Consider the following 17,773-nt stretch of genomic DNA (forward strand, 5'->3'; position numbering starts at 1 on the left):
GCCTTCCATAATTTGCCTCCTTAATCTCCGCAGAAACAACCTATGATTGATCATCCCCTCTATCTGAAGAATCACACGGTAATCACACACACCGTGGCGTTCGGGATTCACTTCTTCCTTCAACTTCAATATTGTTCCCCCTTTGGCACATTTTATGAAAATTATCGATATATCGGCCACAACCCCCCCCCCCCCCCCACCAACTCAAAATCGGCCACTCAACTGTAGATGTAGATTTTGGTTGGGTTTGAAGTTTGGTTTGAGTAGCTGTCCACGTCAGCAGCGGGTCCTTCCTAGGTGGCGGTGTGAAAAGTCAGCTGGCACAGCCCGGGCACAGTGGCCCACCGTCAGAAGGGGAACGAAAGGGGTCTACACGCCGCTGCTCCCCCGTTCCGGCGACGCGACGGCCGCCGACCGCGCCCCCGGGGGTGGAGGAGGAGGAGGAGGGATGATGCAGCAGCTGCAGCCGACGCGGATGCACTGGGCGAGGGCCGTCCCCTCCGACTTCGGCGGCCAAGCCCCCGCCCCTCGCAGGTAACCGATCCCCGCCCCGCCGTCCTTCGCCGCCGATCTCTCGCTCCCCCGATCCTTTCCGGCCCGAAAACTGAGCCGGCGCGTATCCCCGCAGCGGGCACACGGCGGTCGCCATCGGCGGGTCCAAGGTCGTCGTCTTCGGCGGGTTCGCCGACAAGCGCTTCCTCGCCGACATCGCCGTCTACGACGTCGGTAAATCCCGCCCCCCACCGGTCGCTTCGCCTGCGCTGCCCGCGGCAGCTCAGCTCCACCCGATTGGGAATGTCGGGCTCTCTGCTCTGCCACTGTCTAATTAAACTCGCGTGCCCGATCCCCTTGTCGCAGAGAACAGGCTATGGTACACGCCGGAGTGCAGCGGCAGCGGCCCGGACGGGCAGCCAGGCCCCAGCCCGAGGGCCTTCCACGTCGCCGTGGTCATCGACTGCAACATGTTTATCTTCGGCGGCCGCTCCGGGGGCAAGAGGTTCGCCATTGCGCACAGCCCTCTGTCTATTAGAGTTTGCAGCCTGTCATTGTCCCTTGTTTACGGTTCCGGTGTCTGCCTCGCAGGTTAGGTGACTTCTGGATGCTCGACACCGGTAAAGCCCTCCGTTCCGTCGACCCTTTCTAGAATCCCCTGTTATGCTCGTTTTGTTTCGAATTGTACCAGGGATTCAGCGATCGCTAAGCACTCTTAATATGTCTCGGTACTTCTTTTATGTTCAGACATTTGGCAGTGGTCGGAGATGACTGGCTTTGGCGATTTGCCGTCTCCCCGGGAGTTTGCTGCCGCATCAGCCATAGGAAACAGAAAAATTGTCATGTAAGCGATTTGTTCCCTACAAGTTCCGCCTGACAATACGTGTCTCATCACCTGTGATTAAGATGATGTTCATCCTTGTTCAGGTATGGTGGTTGGGATGGCAAAAAGTGGCTGTCTGATGTATATGTCATGGACACAAGTGAGCTCACAGCTCCCTTTATTCAAGCTGTGATGAGCATTGAATGTATTTTGTTGAATAAGTTGATCATTCATTATTTTACTTTTGTTATAATCTTTTATGTATTTTCTGTTGGATAGTGTCACTTGAGTGGACAGAACTAGCAGTTACTGGATCAGCGCCACCTCCAAGATGCGGACATTCTGCCACTATGATTGAGAAGAGGCTGCTTATATTTGGAGGCAGAGGTAATTGCCATTCCTTAATTTGGTTCTTCTTGGCCTCTGTCAAAGCTCATGTTAGCTTAGATGACTGGCTAAGTCTCATTTCATATGTTGCAACAAGCCAGTAGTACTTCTCAAGTTCTCATGCCTTCCTGGTCCAACCTTGAAAAGCTGGCTGACACTAGAAAGTAGAACTTTGATTTATTTTGTAAATAGCCACCAAACATAAAAGATGATTGAAACTAAAGTGCTTTGCTGCACTTGAATAACTTCCAACATTGAAATTTTTAAGAGCAGTGCCAGTATCAACCCCTTTTTCTAACGAAAACTTTAAGGGAGGCCCCAACAAACATAACAAATAGGAAGCCAAATTGGAGTTCATGGGGACTCGAACCAGGTGGTGGGATTGTACATCCACTCCCACCCAAGTGAGCTAGGCTCTTTTCCCCAGCACCAACAATTTATTGTCATTTAGTTAGTCTATGTGTGTTACAGATTATTTATTGATTATTTATATTTTCCCTGAATAATTGTTAGTTCCTTTAGAGCCATTATATATCTGTTCCGCGCAATTCGATTTGCTTGTAGGCTTCCTGCTGGGTATCAGACTATTCCTGAGTATAATTTTTAGTGCACTGACAATTTAGATGTTTAGTGAGTTGCATAATTTTTTGGTCTAAAAAATCCTACCCCTGACTACTTTATATCTTCCTTCCAACAGGTGGAACTGGGCCGATAATGGGTGATCTCTGGGCTTTAAAGGGTATCACTGAAGAAGGTATCTCTTCCTATTTGTTGTTTAAAGGCTTTAAAGATCTTAATTGATGAGTACATCAGTACATGAACAAAACTCGTAGTGCACTTAGAACTTCTTGTCTAGACAGTTAGTGGAACTATTGCACGTACGACATTTCCTGGTCCGATCTGGGTAGGATGCAAGATCCAGTGGTGTGCTGCTTTGGTTCCACCCCACGGTTGGTTTGATCTGGTGTGTCGGACAAGGATCGGACGGAACATGTCATATGTATAGCAGGACTCTTTATGCAAATATGTGTCATGATCGGTGGAGGTTACATAGCTGTGTTTATAATATTTACATATACATATTAAGGACACTATCCAGTGTATTGTATTCACATCTTCTTTGTCTTGTATGTCCACTCCTGCTTTTTTGAAGGAAATGGAGTTTGAGATGGCTCATTGGTATTATTTTGCTATCCTATTCCACTGAGGGATGTGGGGGTTCACCTTTTTTTTAATATATACTTCACATGCTTATTTATACAGAGTTTGTTCTCATTTAGTCCTTTTGCAGTGATTACCGCACAGTTGTTTGCGTTTTAGTATGAAGTTGTGTTTCTCGGTTGATTTAAGTAATGGTTCACTGCAAATCGAAGCTAGACGATTACTGCAATATTTGTAAATTTGCTATTACTGAACCTGGTATTGTTGATTTTGGGAGATAATGAGACACCAGGATGGACGCAATTAAAGCTGCCAGGACAATCTCCCTCTGCACGATGTGGTCATTCAGTGACTTCTGGTGGACCTTATGTATGCAATCTGAAACCTTGATGTTTTTTTTCTCCAACTGCCTAAGTATTAATAGCTGATCTCTCTGTTGTGTGTATCACATATTTGGAAGGTTGATTTACTTGATTATTCTTCAATATTAATTGTGGGTACCTATTAATCATCGGGTTGTTTGCTATCATGCCAAGCTTCTATTCAGCGAAGCTTAATGTCCTATGAACGCGCATATAATGACCCTCGGGTGTACTTTTGTCGGATAAACAATTAATAAACTTGTTTTATCTTCTGTGGAAATTATTGTTAATATTTAGTATCCACTTAGGTATGAGATTGTGGATATGCATTAGCTTTGATTAAACTTCGCTCTGGTCTGGTGAAACAAGGCTTAGCTACCAAAACCTTGCTCCCTTGTTTTTAGTTACATAATAGGAAGTTTATTTAGTGATCCAGAAATAATAATAAAATCATTCTTTTCTTAATGTATCAGAAAAGAATTTACAGTTAGAATTAATGTATCAGAAAAGAATTTCCTCTTGGGGGCTTATCTTAGACTTTCTCGTCCAGTTTCGGTTATGCAAGAATATTACTAACAACATATATATCTTGGATCTTGCTGTCAGCTCTTGCTATTTGGTGGACATGGAACTGGTGGTTGGCTAAGTAGATATGATGTGTACTACAACGAATGTGTTATTTTAGACAGGGGTAAGCTCAAATGATATTATTTTTCCTGCACATCCACTTTGGGGACATTGAGCATGAGTTTGCATCTTGTTATAAACTGAACACACCAAATCTTGTTATCGTATTATTGACATAGATGGTTCTCTGAAACAAAATACCGCGTCCTGGTAATTAAATTTAAAATGTGATTCCATAATTAACCAGCTTAGCCCAAACCCAAAATTATCTAGCTTGTTTAGTACTATGAATTTGCTGAAACACTACAGACAGCTAGGATAAATGCCATGCGTCCACTCATTCTGCACAGGTGCATCATATGTCTATGCTGTCCTGGGTGGCACATGCAGCATGTGTCCACTCCAGATCTGCGTGTGTTTGTGCATACAGGTGTAGGTAATGATATATGTAAAATCTATAACATCCAAAATGTCATCTCAGACGGATTGGCCTGTTTCTTACGACTAGAACTTTGTACGTGTTAACAAACATCTTGACCATTTTGTTTACTGTTCTTGCTTTGATTTGTCTTCCTTTAATTACTGTTCTTTTGTTGGAGCAACCAGCATCGCATATGAATTTTCGGCATTGTATCTATTTTTGCTGACTAATACTTTGGTCTCCCAGTCTCTGTTCAATGGAAGCGCTTACCAACAAGTAATGAGCCACCCCCTCCTCGGGCATATCATTCTATGACTTGCATAGGGCCTCGGTTTCTTTTATTTGGCGGCTTTGATGGAAAGAATACATTTGGCGATTTGTGGTGGCTTGTTCCTGAAGGTATATTAATATCACATCTGAGAAAAAAGAGAATATCTATTGATATCTTCGAGAGTTGAAGTTTTAGTTTGTATTGTGTAAACAGCAAACTGTAAAAGCTTTTAGAAGCAATATAATGTATCATATGTTGGCCTGTGGTTTGACCTATAATCTAGTTATTACACCCAATAGATGCCATATTTTCTACTCCATCAGTATCATATAGGTGTTGTTTTAAGCTGTATGCACAGATAACTAAGAATAAATTAATTTATTGTCTTTAAGCAGAATTGCGGAAGTTTATCAGTTAGCATATTGGTAGAGTATTTCAAGAAGTGACATATGTTTCCCCTACTAACGGCGTACATACCCATCTCTGTAGCATCGTATAAATAAGTAATCAATAGGGGCATTTGGTGGATAGTGTTACCTACAAAGAACCATAATGTTTATACTTGCTAAGATAATGCCCTGACTATATGTACTACTCCGTTCCTAAATATTTGTCTTTCTAGAGATTTCAACAAGTGACTACTACGGAGCAAAATGAGTGAATTTACACTCTAAAATATGTCTATATACATCCGTATGTGGTAGTCCATTTGAAATCTCTGAAAAGACAAATATTTAGGAACGGAGGGAGTAGTTACTGATTAACACAGTAATATGGTTAAATTAAGCTGGCTATGGCACAATGAGTTAAATCTACAGGACCAGTGAATTGTATTAACCCTTAGGGATGGAAGATGAACATAACTTGGGTTGGTACTTGTATAAGCAGCCAATGTGCTGCACACTTCACACAGGCAAACCAAATTGTTTTAGATAATGGAAGAGATTTCTCCCCCGGCATCTGCATCTGATGATGCACACGATGAACCAATAAAGATATTGGTCCTCGAAACTTCAAGAAATGATACATTTAAACATGAAACGAACTTGGAATAAGACGCTTAGAGGGTTTTGTGGGGATATGGTTGGTTGTGTCCCGCCAATCATGCTTAGATACTTGAGTTCTTACATGTGTCAGCGCTAATTTATAAGAAAACGATTAAATATGTAGAGCTGTTAGTGTTGAGTCATATTCTGCCAATCAATACCCGATTGACCCTTAGCGTCCACACATTCTCCAGTAATGACTAGTGAATGGTGAGAAGAATTTTGTTGGTTTACAAAACTGCCAAGGAAAAGGAATTCATCTGACCCAGTTCAGTTAGTGATATTATTTGCTACTTATAACTAGAGGTGTTGGAAATTGCTAGAGCTTATGGTTATTGTTCATGTTTGCATCTGTTTCCTTTTCTGATTGTAGCCAGACACTAGCTAGATATTTTCCTTTGCTGTAAACTCTTCTGATCTACAGTTCTACACTCAGTAATGCTTAATGGAAGATAATCTCTGCTTCTATAATCTCTGCCCGATTGACGTTCAGATGATCCTATTGCCAAGCGGGACTTGGTTCCTGATGTTGGTTCAGACAGCAACCATAGCACTGTGACTGGTGATGCCCAACAGTCTGCATTGAAGGTATGTTTCCATACACCTGAAGTTCAGAAGATCTTTGTGGGGAGTAAAATGAGAACCAATGTCGCTTTTTTATGGCATTAGAATTTAGAACCTTGCAATCACTAAAGAATATGATTATTGCAGGAATCAGAATCACAATCTGGGGAATCTCCGATGTTGGAGTTGGCCAAACAATTGGGGATTCCACTTTCTGTAGAACCTTCAGCAAGTTTTGTTGACGAAATCAACGATAAAGAACTAGTGGAATTATCATCCAGGCTCATTGGTGAATCACTTCCTACCACCGACCAGCTTGCATGTATTCAGGTGCTGATATCTTTCCTTTTCTGCGATCATTTGAAATTGTGTTGGCTTCCAAGGAAATGGTACATTATTGTATATGATGTACAGGCACTTCGTGATCATTGGAGAAGTTCTCCATCCAGCTCAATACAGCTCCAGGAGCTAGGCCCTCTGCTGAGGGACTATCAACGTCTCATTATCCGCCGCTTTGTGTATGGTTTCATTCCTCCATTCCCCCTCTGCATTATTATTTACACATTTTAAGCATTCAGTTTTCCATAAAATCAAGAAACAGTATGGTGGAACAATGACACGACTTCGCAGAAAGTTTCATCTCCGGTCTATTATTATTCTCTTCTTGTCATGATAATAATTTCAACTGCTAGATATTAATCCATTCATCCATTTTGTTGTCTTTTGCACAAACAGTGATCTGGAATTATGCAAAACAAAATGTTGCCAGATCATCACGTGGATTATGTGTTTTATCATATAACTAAAGGCATGTTTTCATGTCATTTATACTTAATTGAAAAGGAAAAACGGAAAATAATCGAGAGTAGAATATGCCTTTTTTTCTCAGTCAGACTAGTGGACTTGCTGGCTAAATAAATATTGAGTACGGTTGTACAGGTAACCCAGCCATGGTCAGAATGCCTGAAGAAACGATAGCACAGTAACTGATAATTGTTAAAGTCCTGCCATGAGTGTTTCGCATTGACTATGTCTTCATTCCCATCACTAAATGGATGCAGGGAAAACCCATCCCCGACATTCCTTGAAAGGGAAGATCGCCGCCTCTTCCATTTGAAAAATGCCTCGCAGGTATATGAGCTCCACGGGCGACCATCTACTCCTCATTGTCCGATGCACGCTCATTTACCAGTTTCCCCTACTTACCCAGTGCTTTGTATTTCTTATACACTTCAGTTGCGCATGGATGACATCCCCATCTTGCTCGGCGAGTATAGAACTCTGCTTTCCACCTGAGAGAGGGCCACACAACTATTTTGCCTGGTAGGTGCTTCTACCATCGGTTCTCTGCTTCTGTGGTTTCCGATGTGCAGGGCGAGAAGGACGACGGCCCAGCCGCCTAGGCCCCAGGCAAGCAAACAGATCATTGATGAGCAAAATTGACGAGGAAATGTTGTATTTGGGAAATGCATAGAAAAGCAAAATGTCATGATCTATAATGGTTGTATTTTGATGTACAAGCTAGAATCTTCTTGTATTTTGTTGGATGTACAAATGTAATTTAAAAAATTTCAGACTAAAGAGCTCCATGGAGCTAAGGAGCAAATTAATTCTCATCCGCAATCATTTTAACATATGCGATCACATGCTTGTCACGTTGTTGGACAGAAGATACAACATATACTTATTATAGACTTCACGCCGACCAAAAGAGAATAGTGTATTTTCTAGATTCGCACCGCCGTTGACTTGTAGGTTCAAAAACTTGGATTGTGTTTTCTTAATTCTTTTGAGGTTGCAAAATTGACCTCTGTTTAAAGCTCAATTGGTGACACTTGGGTCCAAAAGATTGTCTGAAACTTAGGTCATATTAGGTCGATGACTAAATTTGCCACAAATAATCCTAGGCAAAATGTGTTTGCCACCCAAAGCACGGAGCACAAAACAACCGACAAGTGCGACAAAGATTTGACAAAAAAAATGAGTCTTATGATAATTGACAGATTCAGGATTTGAGCACGAACAAGAGCATTTGGATTTATTCTCGCAATAACATATGCATCCGTTTTTGAACACTGAAATTAATTGCAAAACACTTAACATGCAACAAAAAAAGAGAGAAAGCAACAAAAGATATAAACAAGACTCCAAAAGGAGGGCCTATAAATGTTGTGTCAAGTTAAATGTCAACAATTATAGCATCAAATTAGTATCACTAAATACAAAAGAAATTATTCTCATGCCGTTTTGTAATGTCATTATTGATGGTTTTGTTACAAACTTGGTCAAACTTTGCATCATCTGACTTCAGAAAAAAGAATGTAAACCTTTTTTTAGTTGGTGGAGTACGAAATTAGAAAATATTTGAAGTTGACTCCCAACACTTTTGAGAATAAAAAGCAAGCAACCTCCGTCCCGAATTAGTTGGTTTGGAGTTGTCTAGATACATCCGGTGATACATACAACTACGAAAACGTGCCCAGCCCATAGCTAGAACGACGAACCAAACAAACGTCTAAAAAATTGCTGTGGGACGGCCAAGGATAGATGTGGCAACCTCAGGGTTTCCTCCTCGATTCACAGGATTTCTAAGACGCGGGGACTGCAAAGGGCGTGCATCGAGAGAAACACTTTTTTTTTGCGCGTTGGGAAACACATGGCATGGCATGACTCTTCACAAGAGATTTATGTAAATAACCTTATTATGAAGTGTAATCGTAGTACGGAGAAACCAAAGCACGTGGAGTGACTAAAACCCTTCCAATGAAAATAAAAATAAAAATAAATAAATGTACCTACCCCGTTGCTTGCTGGTGTTGCCGGAGTGGACCGAACTCCCTGCCGGGGAGCTCCAGAACCTTCCTGAGGTTGAGTGAATGAACGTGGGCTGAAACCGGAAAACCACCCCCGGGTTCGTTCACAGCCGCCGCGGGGGGCAAACCCGTCATTTCATCCGCATCTTGTGTACATAGGTTTTTTTTTTCAACGAGAAAACGACGACCGCTGGCAGGGCAGGGCACTCGCCATTCCGCCTATTAAAAGGTGGCCGCCGCCGCCGCCCACCCCCACCACACCACCACCAGACAGAGAGAACACACGCAAGGAGCACGAGGAGGAGGCAAGGGAAGCCGCCGCCGCCGCCGCCCCGTCCCTCCTCGCCGGCCGGCCGCCACAGGTAGCAAGCAGCGGCCCCGATCTGCTCCCTTCCTTCTCTGTTTTTTTTTATCTCTTGTTTCGTTTCCTTCTCGCGGCGCGGCGGGCTAACCCTACCCGGCCAGTTCCCCGGGATGGGACGGTACGGGACGGGACGGGCGCCGGAATCTCCGCCCGGCTCGCCGCCGATCTGCTTTGCGTTGAGTAGCGGCCCGGTTATCCCCTCCCCGGAATCTCGAACCCCGCCCGCGCGCCCGCCTCGTTAGGTCCGCCCGTGTCGCATGCTCAGCCCGAGCCCCCAACAGGGACGGGCAGGGGATCTCGTCGTTTCCTCCCTCCCTCCGGGGAACAAAGGGGGGTTGGGGGTGGTGGTGGTGGGAAATGGAACACGCGCTCCAGTTGCCGTCGCCGTGAGTGAGCAGGCAGGTTTTGGGGATTCTGTCTGGGTTTAGACATGTATGCACCTAGTACTATGTAGAGGTAGGTGAACAAACCCAACATTTCAGTTTGCCCATGCCCCGATTCGACGAATTGTTTGTGCGCCCTCGCTCAAGGGTTCTGGATTTTGATGATACTAGAGTAGATGATCATGGCGGGCGGCCCTGGTAGGCAAAGGAATGGACGCTGGTTTTCTCTTTATTTACCTGTGTGTGTGTGTGTGTGTGTGTGTGTGTGTGTGTGTGTGTCCCGGAGCTTCGAGTGAATGGCAGGGATGCGATGCTTGCCTTTCTCATATCGCTCCGGAGAGTGATTCCGGCCTTGTACTGGAGGGGGCTGCTGGCTTGTCCATGGTTTCCCCCCTCCTTGGTGAAGATACCGTTGGCTTATATCAGCATCCCGATGCGTGTTTGGCATTGAAAGCCGCTGTTTGTCACGCAAATCATGTGTGTGTGTGTGTAGGGGTGACACGCAAATAATGTGTGTCTGTGTGATGTTCCAGTGCTAGTGTTGGATGGCATGTTGGGATGATGCGGTACAGCACAATAGGCGCACAATAAGCATGACTTCTTATGTTTGTTTTTCCTATTATTGCTAGGGTTTGGCTATTTCTTTTTATTAGAACATGAAATTGGTTGCTCTATTGAGCAACTCATGTTTTGCGTGCTGTGTCCTGGAGCTTCGAGTGAAGAGCAGGGTTGCAATGCCTGCCTTTCTCATATTGCTCCAAAAGTAACTATGGCCTTCTCATGAAGGAGTGGATGGCCTGTCCCCATTTCTCTTTCTTGGTAAATATACCGCTGGCATATATCAGCACAACATTTTCATACAAAATCAAGAAGGTTGATTTAGGTCCAGGCGGGTATCTTTTTTCGCAATAGAACCTTTCTGTTTCATGTGCCCCTAGTCTGGGTGTCAATCGTTTATCATGAAATTAGTTGTTATCTTGAGCAACAAAGGGGCGTTGATGTTGTGCATTGTGTCCTGGAGCTTCGAGTGAAGGGCAGGAGTGCAATGCCTGCCTTTCTCATACTGCTCCAAGAGTAATTATGGCCTTCTCATGAAGGGAGTGGATGGCCTGTCCCCATTTCTCTTTCTTGGTAAAGATACCGTTGGCGTATATCAGCAGAACATTTTCATAAATACTTAAGAAGGCTGATTTAAGTCCAGACGGGTGTCTGCACAATAGTGCCTTTCTGTTTCCTGTGTCCCTAGTCTGGGTGTGTGTTCAAGCAAATAAAAATAAGGGGGGGCGTTGATGTTGTGTATTGTGTCCTGGAACTTCGAGTGAAGGGCAGGGATGCAATGCTTGCCTTTCTCATACTGCTCTGGAGAGTAAATGTGGCCTTCTCATGGAGAGAATGATGGCCTGTACCCATTTTTCTCCCTTGGTAAAGATACCATCGCCGTATATCACCAGCTCTTTGTGTTTGACCTTAAGCTGTTCTTGTGGAAAACAATGGGTGCTTTTGCAGTGCTAGTGGTAGGATAGCATCTGATCCGATGCATATCTTCTTGTGCTGAATAATTGGTTGCATTAGATAGTGAGAATTTCAGTTCTATATTTTTGTTACCTTTGCTGAAGATGGGTTCAAATCACTGACTTGCTTCTTTGGGTCAGGTTTCAAGATGTCAACCTGCACGTTTGCAGCTTCCTGTGCCCTCTTGGGCAATGCTCGAACAACCGATGCCCCCCAGAAAGCGGTCAAGAGCCGCCTGAGCTTCCTCGGCCGAGGCGCGCCGCAGCTGCGGAGCCTGAGGTCCTCCTTCCCCTCCAAGAAGCTGGACGTCTCCGCGGCGGCCACGTACAAGGTGAAGCTGGTGACCCCGGAAGGGGACGAGCACGAGTTTGAGGCGCCGGACGACGCCTACATCCTGGACTCGGCGGAGACGGCGGGGGTGGAGCTGCCCTACTCGTGCCGGGCGGGGGCGTGCTCGACCTGCGCGGGCAAGATCGAGGCTGGCGCGGTGGACCAGTCGGACGGGTCGTTCCTGGACGACGCGCAGCAGGAGGAGGGCTACGTGCTGACATGCGTGGCCTACCCCAAGTCGGACTGCGTCATCCACACCCACAAGGAGGGCGACCTGTATTAGGAGGGCTCTCATCTCTGGTGCCCCCAGTTGGTTGTGTGTTGAGTAGAACAAACCTTGGTGGTTGTTTATCCCGTGCCTGCCTGTGTGCGTGCTTTGGTCGTTATTAGTCGGAGGTGGTTAAGATTGTTGGGTGAAGAGGCCACCCATGGAGAAGGCGAATAAAATCTGGCTGTGACTGATGGCATCATAAAGCAGTTTGATGGTTTTTGCGTGTGTGCTTTGTGCCGTTTTCGCTGTTTGTTTGCCTTGCCTTGCCTGCCTCTTGGTTGCTTTTGAAACCAATAACTGGTCTACCACTAGTGTTAGTTAATCTGAATGCCCGCATCTTGAGAAGGCGACATGCTATGTGCGTGTGTGCGCGCCAAGAATGGCATCTCAGCATGTCAAATGGCTGATCCCTCCCTGTGGACTGTGGTGCTCTTTTTTGTTTTTGGTTTCTTGGACAGCGTTTTCATTGCTAGTGCAAGTTTCTTTTTTGGTTCTGGCTTTGGCCACAACCATTGGCGCATTCAGTTTATTAGTTTGGTGGCCGGCCGAGAGAGAGAGAGAGAAGAGAGATCCTCCGCTTGATTCCTTTCCCTTTTTCTCTTTGCCCCTTGGCTCTGAGCTTCAGAATCTTTTTGTTCTTGGGTGTTTGTTCGGTTTTCCATAATTAAACCGGCTTGGTCTCTGAGGTGCTCATAGGTGTGCGTACGTTCCTTCGTAGGGGTGAGTATATATATACGGAAATTCCTTCGTAGGGGTGAGTATATATATACGGAAATGTTAACGCCCACACCGGTGGGCGTTTGCATCTCGCCCACACGCGTGGATCCGTGTTCGTTCGTGAGTGCACGAATCTTAACATGTTTCTAGTGCCACGTAGGACTGGCTTGGTGTGTGGGCGTTCACCCGGTCGCCCACACGGCCGTTTCATCATACGGGAGAGGCTGGTGTACATGGCAACTCATGCCAAAAAATGCAACTCTTTCTTTTACATGGCAACTGCCCTAGCATGCTTGTGAGCACATGACAACTCTCTCAACTGCCTAGTGTTAGTATGCGGCAACTCCTAAAGTTTTGAAATTATGGCAACTACAGTAGACCAGACCCTACATGGCAACTGTAGTTGAGCAACCATGACAACTGCAGTTGTTCGACATGGCAACCGTAGTTCAGCGACATGGCAACTGCAGTTAAACGAACATGGACGAGGGTCTGAACCATGGCAACTGCGGGCGCGCGATGAGTGTCACACGTGGCGTGCGGGACCACGAAGTACAAGGCCTGACATACGGGGCGTGTGCGCGTTATCTACTTCGCCCACACGCACGCGTGTGAAAGGGATCCGAAGAAAAAAAAAAGAGATGTGTGGGAATTACTTGTTTTGCCCACACGTAGGTGTGTGGGCTGTTCCTTTTATACACCACACAAAGTGTGTGGGCAGACTCCCTAATGGCCACACGTGTGGCACTTATCGGCATCCTATATGTATATGTCAGCAACTTCCATATTCAAATAAAATATTTTAAACCAGCGCTGTTAGGTTTTTTGGTCTGATTTTTCTTACAAATTGGATCTTTTCAATGAACTGCCACTGCCCTCGACGAGTTTCTTAAAAAAAAAATTCATTGGAGGTGACAAACACATCACAGCAGATGGATGGAGAGACTCTAGTGCATACTGCCAGCAACGCTTGCAATAGAAACGTGAAAGGAGGCACGAATACTTTCTAGGAAACCTTCATCCTCTTTTTGTATATATATATATATATATATATAAATAGAAAATAGCAAGCCGAAATAGACCGGTGACCAGCCTTGCTGACCAAAGCAACTACAGGTATAATAATAACAATGATAACAATTCCACACCAATATACTTAACGGAAGAAAATAATTATACATACACAGCCAGCGTTCTGCACTCTGCAGCCACACAAACAGCCCAAAGCCCAAACCCGAAACCGGTCGTCCACGCGCACCGGCTAAATATCAACCAACATACTAGTAATGTCACTGAGAACAAGCGGCATCTTCTGTATATAAGTGATAATACAGGACCTACTTTTCCTTCATCCACATGGCAATGCCAAATCATCGGCGAAAACGGCCGCAGAAAGCTCGGGGAATACTTCAATGGAGGGGAGTCGGATACAAGCCCAATCATAGGAAAAGTGCAGAGAGACACGGCCCAAGGCTTAGAAGCACTTGCGGTGGACGATCGAGGGCCCGGATTCGTCGTACTCTCCCTTGGATATCCACATCTGCCAAAGGAGAAAAAAGGTTCAGGGGTACTTTCTTCAAAAGCTGGAAACGCAAGTGATACTTTGCTTTGTGGGAAAAGATTAATTTGCTTTCTGGTTGGTTTTATGTAGTAAGATGTTATTAAAAGAGAATAAGAAAAAGACATGCATCTTTTTCCCCAAAATAATAAGATGGTAAACGCCACGACGACGAAACAAAAATGGTCGCGTAAGCAAGTACCTGCTGGAATGTGCTGAGGGAGGCGAGGATGGAACCACCGATCCAGACACTGTACTTCCTCTCGGGAGGCGCCACGACCTTGATCTTCATGCTGCTCGGTGCAAGGGCGGTGATCTCCTTGCTCATCCGGTCGGCGATGCCGGGGAACATGGTCGTCCCTCCACTGAGCACAATGTTGCCGTACAGGTCCTTCCTGATATCCACGTCGCACTTCATGATGGAGTTGTAGGTGGTCTCGTGGATCCCAGGAGCCTCCATGCCGATCAGCGAGGGCTGGAACAGCACCTCCGGGCACCTGAACCTCTCGGCGCCGATCGTGATGACCTGCCCGTCAGGCAGCTCGTAGCTCTTCTCGACGGACGAGCTGCTCTTGGCTGTCTCCAGCTCCTGCTCATAGTCAAGGGCGACATAGGCGAGCTTCTCCTTTATATCTCTTACGATTTCCCGCTCTGCGGTTGTAGTGAAGGAATAACCCCTTTCTGTGAGGATCTTCATCAGGGAGTCGGTCAGATCACGGCCCGCAAGATCCAGCCGGAGAATAGCATGAGGAAGTGCATATCCCTCATAGATCGGCACAGTATGGCTCACACCATCACCAGAATCAAGCACAATACCTGCACAGACATCGCACATTCAGGTCATACAATGACTGACGAAGGGATATAATTAAGTATACATAAACCCATCTTGAGTAGGGAAAAACAGACACGTACCTGTAGTACGACCACTGGCATATAGAGAAAGAACAGCTTGAATAGCCACATACATCGCTGGGGCATTGAATGTCTCGAACATGATTTGGGTCATCTTCTCTCTGTTTGCCTTTGGGTTCAGAGGAGCTTCTGTCAGCAAAACTGGATGTTCTTCAGGGGCAACACGCAGCTCATTGTAGAAGGTGTGATGCCAGATTTTCTCCATGTCATCCCAGTTGCTCACAATGCCATGCTCAATAGGGTATTTCAAGGTCAGGATACCCCTTTTTGACTGCGCTTCATCACCCACATAGGCATCTTTTTGGCCCATTCCAACCATGACACCTGTGTGCCGAGGGCGGCCAACTATACTAGGGAAAACTGCTCTTGGGGCATCATCACCAGCAAAACCAGCCTACAGGAATGAGGTGTTTATTTTCCGAACAACTAATTTTCTGTGCTTAAAATTTGAATGAAACAAAGGGGTGAGCATCGAACCTTGACCATTCCAGTGCCATTGTCACACACAAGTGGCTGGATGTCCTCGCCGTCAGCCATTGGTCTGCATAAGACAATTGAAAACCTTCTCAATCATTTACTTGTTACATCACATACTCACTGCTAGGTATCTTGCTAATAAGAATTACGTCGATGAGCACAAAAAGACAGAACTAAGTGAATCATTTTAAGAAGCTGTCAATTTATCTCTACCTGATGTGCTCATCAACCTTATTCAAATATGTAACTAAAGCAATGTTTCTGGTAATAAAACAGTAAGGAGAAACTACAGCTGTATTTAGCAAAATGTACCTCTAGCTTTAAGGCTCTAAGCATAGCAGGTATTTTCATCACTAATGAGGTTAGTGGATAAAAGTAGGCTGGCAAAACTAATCAAAATTGTGAATAAGAAAGCACAGCCCACTTCAATCACATTAATGGACCATTTATGCTTAATAAAAATAATAAAGAGAGCAATAAGCTGTCATAAGCTGTCCTTGCAGGCAGGCATGCTCTACCCATGTGCAACTATGGCTACCAAAGTTTTAAAAAACTATAGCTGTACCAGTAGTGCTATACACACGACAAGATTGGACGATCTTTGGACGATGCAGCACATCCGACCGTACGTACGCAGAGCAAAAACTGGATGCACCGTCAATCATCCGTCGTCCTTAGTTCGTGCGGGCAAACTGTCGTCCGCACAGTAGTCGTAGCTGTACTGGGTCACAATTATTGCTGTCGCTGGACATCCAGCCTAGTACTAGTTATAAATCAACATTTTTAGTCATCCAGCCTAGTACCAGTACTTGGAGATCAATATTTAGTCATCAAACACGAGTCATGGAGCTGCAAAGTCCATGTGGCAGCAGCAGTGGTGGAATTCAAACTGTTTTTTGTACTATGCTGAGCTATTAACGCCATTATGATATGATGTGATTAACAAATAGCTGACAGGTATACCGATTAAGCTAAAAATTGGTGTGTTCAGTAATACATGAACCATTGTAAGACCACAAGATCAGAGTACACACAATCAAACATCATACATAGCAATCTTAAAAGTTATTACAGTAGAATGATGATGTGCACACATCTAGCATTTAGACTGCACATTTCATAATGATGTCCAAGAGATACCATCTCACTTGAAATTAGCTCCCCAAGTTATTTGGTTTATGCGTATTCGGGTGAGATTTATTTTAGATTTGGACAGATCCAAGCCTGGCCATCTCATCTTACACAGAAGACAGTTGATGGCAAACACATTTTTTATGATTGAACTCTGGTATGGACACTTGGTTCCCCCTTGGATCAAGCAAGCCACCTCCCCGATTTAGACAGTACTCCGGTAGCCTAGCAGATCCCATCGCGCCAAGCAAAGGAAAAGGCTACACCACTTGGACACTGTGTACTGGCACCACGCTGCATCAAGCTTAACACCCAACGCAACAGCCACTAGCTGGACTAGGAACCGAAGGGGGAGCAGCCATTTCGCAGCGGCTAACCAAACCAGCAGCCGCCGACGGGGCCGGAGGACCGCCGGATCGGCCGCGCGCACGGGCAGATCCACCGGCAGCGCCGCGACACGAGACCCCCCAAACACAGCATGCTCCGCGGCCAGATCCGCGCCGCCACGGAGCGGCGAGCGAGGGGTGACGGGAGGGAGGGAGGGAGGGAGGGATCGAACCTTGGGGAGCGAGGAGGCGGCGGCGGGGGCCGGAGGAGGAAGCGGAGCGGAGCGGAGCTCGCTGGCGAGGGAGGCGGAGACGGGGGCGTGGAAAGTGGGCGTGTCCTGCGCTGCGTGCGTTGGCGTTGGCGTTGGGTTTGGGTGTGTGGAGTTAAATACAGGGGAGGGGGGAGGGGGAGGATCTGTGCTGTGCTGTGTGCTGTGGTGTGGTGTTCGCCGTTACGGATTTTCGAATTGAGGGGAAGATCTGGAGGACACGATCACACGAGGAGCTATAATGGTGGGATCTCCAACGGATCTGCCCGCTGCACAAGATCTGCAGCTGCCAACGCACGTTCTCCCCCCCCCCCCCCCCCCCCCCCCCCATTTGATCTACCTGTCATGAATCACAACTTTCTCTTATGGCAACATCAAAACCCTTCTTATAATATGCCAACCAATCTATAGTTGGATAGCTAGGAGGACAGTGGTATCCCTAGCTCATCAGAGTTCAAATCATAGACTATACTTTACATTGTTGCCCGCATTATTCTTGGATTTATTTTAGGCTTCCGGCAATGTTCGTTCAACGGGAGAAGACGCCCCCGTC

The 17,773-nt window shown here is 45.7% G+C and overlaps 3 protein-coding genes across 3 annotated transcripts; 2 read left to right on the forward strand and 1 right to left on the reverse strand.

Annotated features, from left to right (window-relative positions):
- The first annotated feature begins 235 nt into the window (after window positions 1-235).
- LOC123114172 (protein GLUTELIN PRECURSOR ACCUMULATION 3) lies at window positions 236-7,788 on the forward strand. Its single transcript, XM_044535555.1, has 16 exons — window positions 236-534; window positions 629-726; window positions 859-997; window positions 1,084-1,112; window positions 1,240-1,336; window positions 1,420-1,475; window positions 1,595-1,702; window positions 2,400-2,456; window positions 3,141-3,232; window positions 3,832-3,916; window positions 4,520-4,672; window positions 6,084-6,178; window positions 6,302-6,484; window positions 6,569-6,672; window positions 7,216-7,285; window positions 7,391-7,788. The coding sequence occupies exons 1-16, from the start codon at window positions 449-451 to the stop codon at window positions 7,448-7,450; spliced, it is 1,512 nt and encodes a 503-aa protein (XP_044391490.1). The 5' UTR covers window positions 236-448; the 3' UTR covers window positions 7,451-7,788.
- Window positions 7,789-9,143: 1,355 nt separating this feature from the next.
- LOC123114173 (ferredoxin-3, chloroplastic) lies at window positions 9,144-12,052 on the forward strand. Its single transcript, XM_044535556.1, has 2 exons — window positions 9,144-9,329; window positions 11,367-12,052. Exon 2 carries the CDS (start codon window positions 11,375-11,377, stop codon window positions 11,837-11,839), a length of 465 nt encoding a protein of 154 aa, XP_044391491.1. The 5' UTR covers window positions 9,144-9,329; window positions 11,367-11,374; the 3' UTR covers window positions 11,840-12,052.
- Window positions 12,053-13,642: 1,590 nt separating this feature from the next.
- LOC123114174 (actin-3) lies at window positions 13,643-17,372 on the reverse strand. Its single transcript, XM_044535557.1, has 5 exons — window positions 17,185-17,372; window positions 15,495-15,558; window positions 15,018-15,411; window positions 14,305-14,918; window positions 13,643-14,084 (listed from the first exon to the last, which is right to left on the reverse strand). Exons 2-5 carry the CDS (start codon window positions 15,552-15,554, stop codon window positions 14,019-14,021), a joined length of 1,134 nt encoding a protein of 377 aa, XP_044391492.1. The 5' UTR covers window positions 15,555-15,558; window positions 17,185-17,372; the 3' UTR covers window positions 13,643-14,018.
- Window positions 17,373-17,773: the final 401 nt, after the last annotated feature.

This window comes from Triticum aestivum, chromosome 5B (assembly GCF_018294505.1).
Source record: "Triticum aestivum cultivar Chinese Spring chromosome 5B, IWGSC CS RefSeq v2.1, whole genome shotgun sequence".
Classification (NCBI taxonomy): Eukaryota; Viridiplantae; Streptophyta; class Magnoliopsida; order Poales; family Poaceae; genus Triticum; species Triticum aestivum.

Bases quoted from the DNA above. Each gene is read 5' to 3' on its own strand.
- LOC123114173 (XM_044535556.1), top strand. From the start codon at position 11,375: ATGTCAACCTGCACGTTTGCAGCTTCCTGTGCCCTCTTGGGCAATGCT.
- LOC123114174 (XM_044535557.1), bottom strand. From the start codon at position 15,554: ATGGCTGACGGCGAGGACATCCAGCCACTTGTGTGTGACAATGGCACT. The intron at 15,412-15,494 runs GTTCGATGCTCA...TCATTCCTGTAG, and splicing joins ATGGCACTGGAATGGTCAAG to GCTGGTTTTGCTGGTGATGA. The intron at 14,085-14,304 runs GTACTTGCTTAC...CTCCTTTGGCAG, and splicing joins CCCTCAGCACATTCCAGCAG to ATGTGGATATCCAAGGGAGA.
- LOC123114172 (XM_044535555.1), top strand. From the start codon at position 449: ATGATGCAGCAGCTGCAGCCGACGCGGATGCACTGGGCGAGGGCCGTC. The intron at 727-858 runs GTAAATCCCGCC...CCCTTGTCGCAG, and splicing joins CATCGCCGTCTACGACGTCG to AGAACAGGCTATGGTACACG. The intron at 998-1,083 runs GTTCGCCATTGC...TCTGCCTCGCAG, and splicing joins GGCCGCTCCGGGGGCAAGAG to GTTAGGTGACTTCTGGATGC.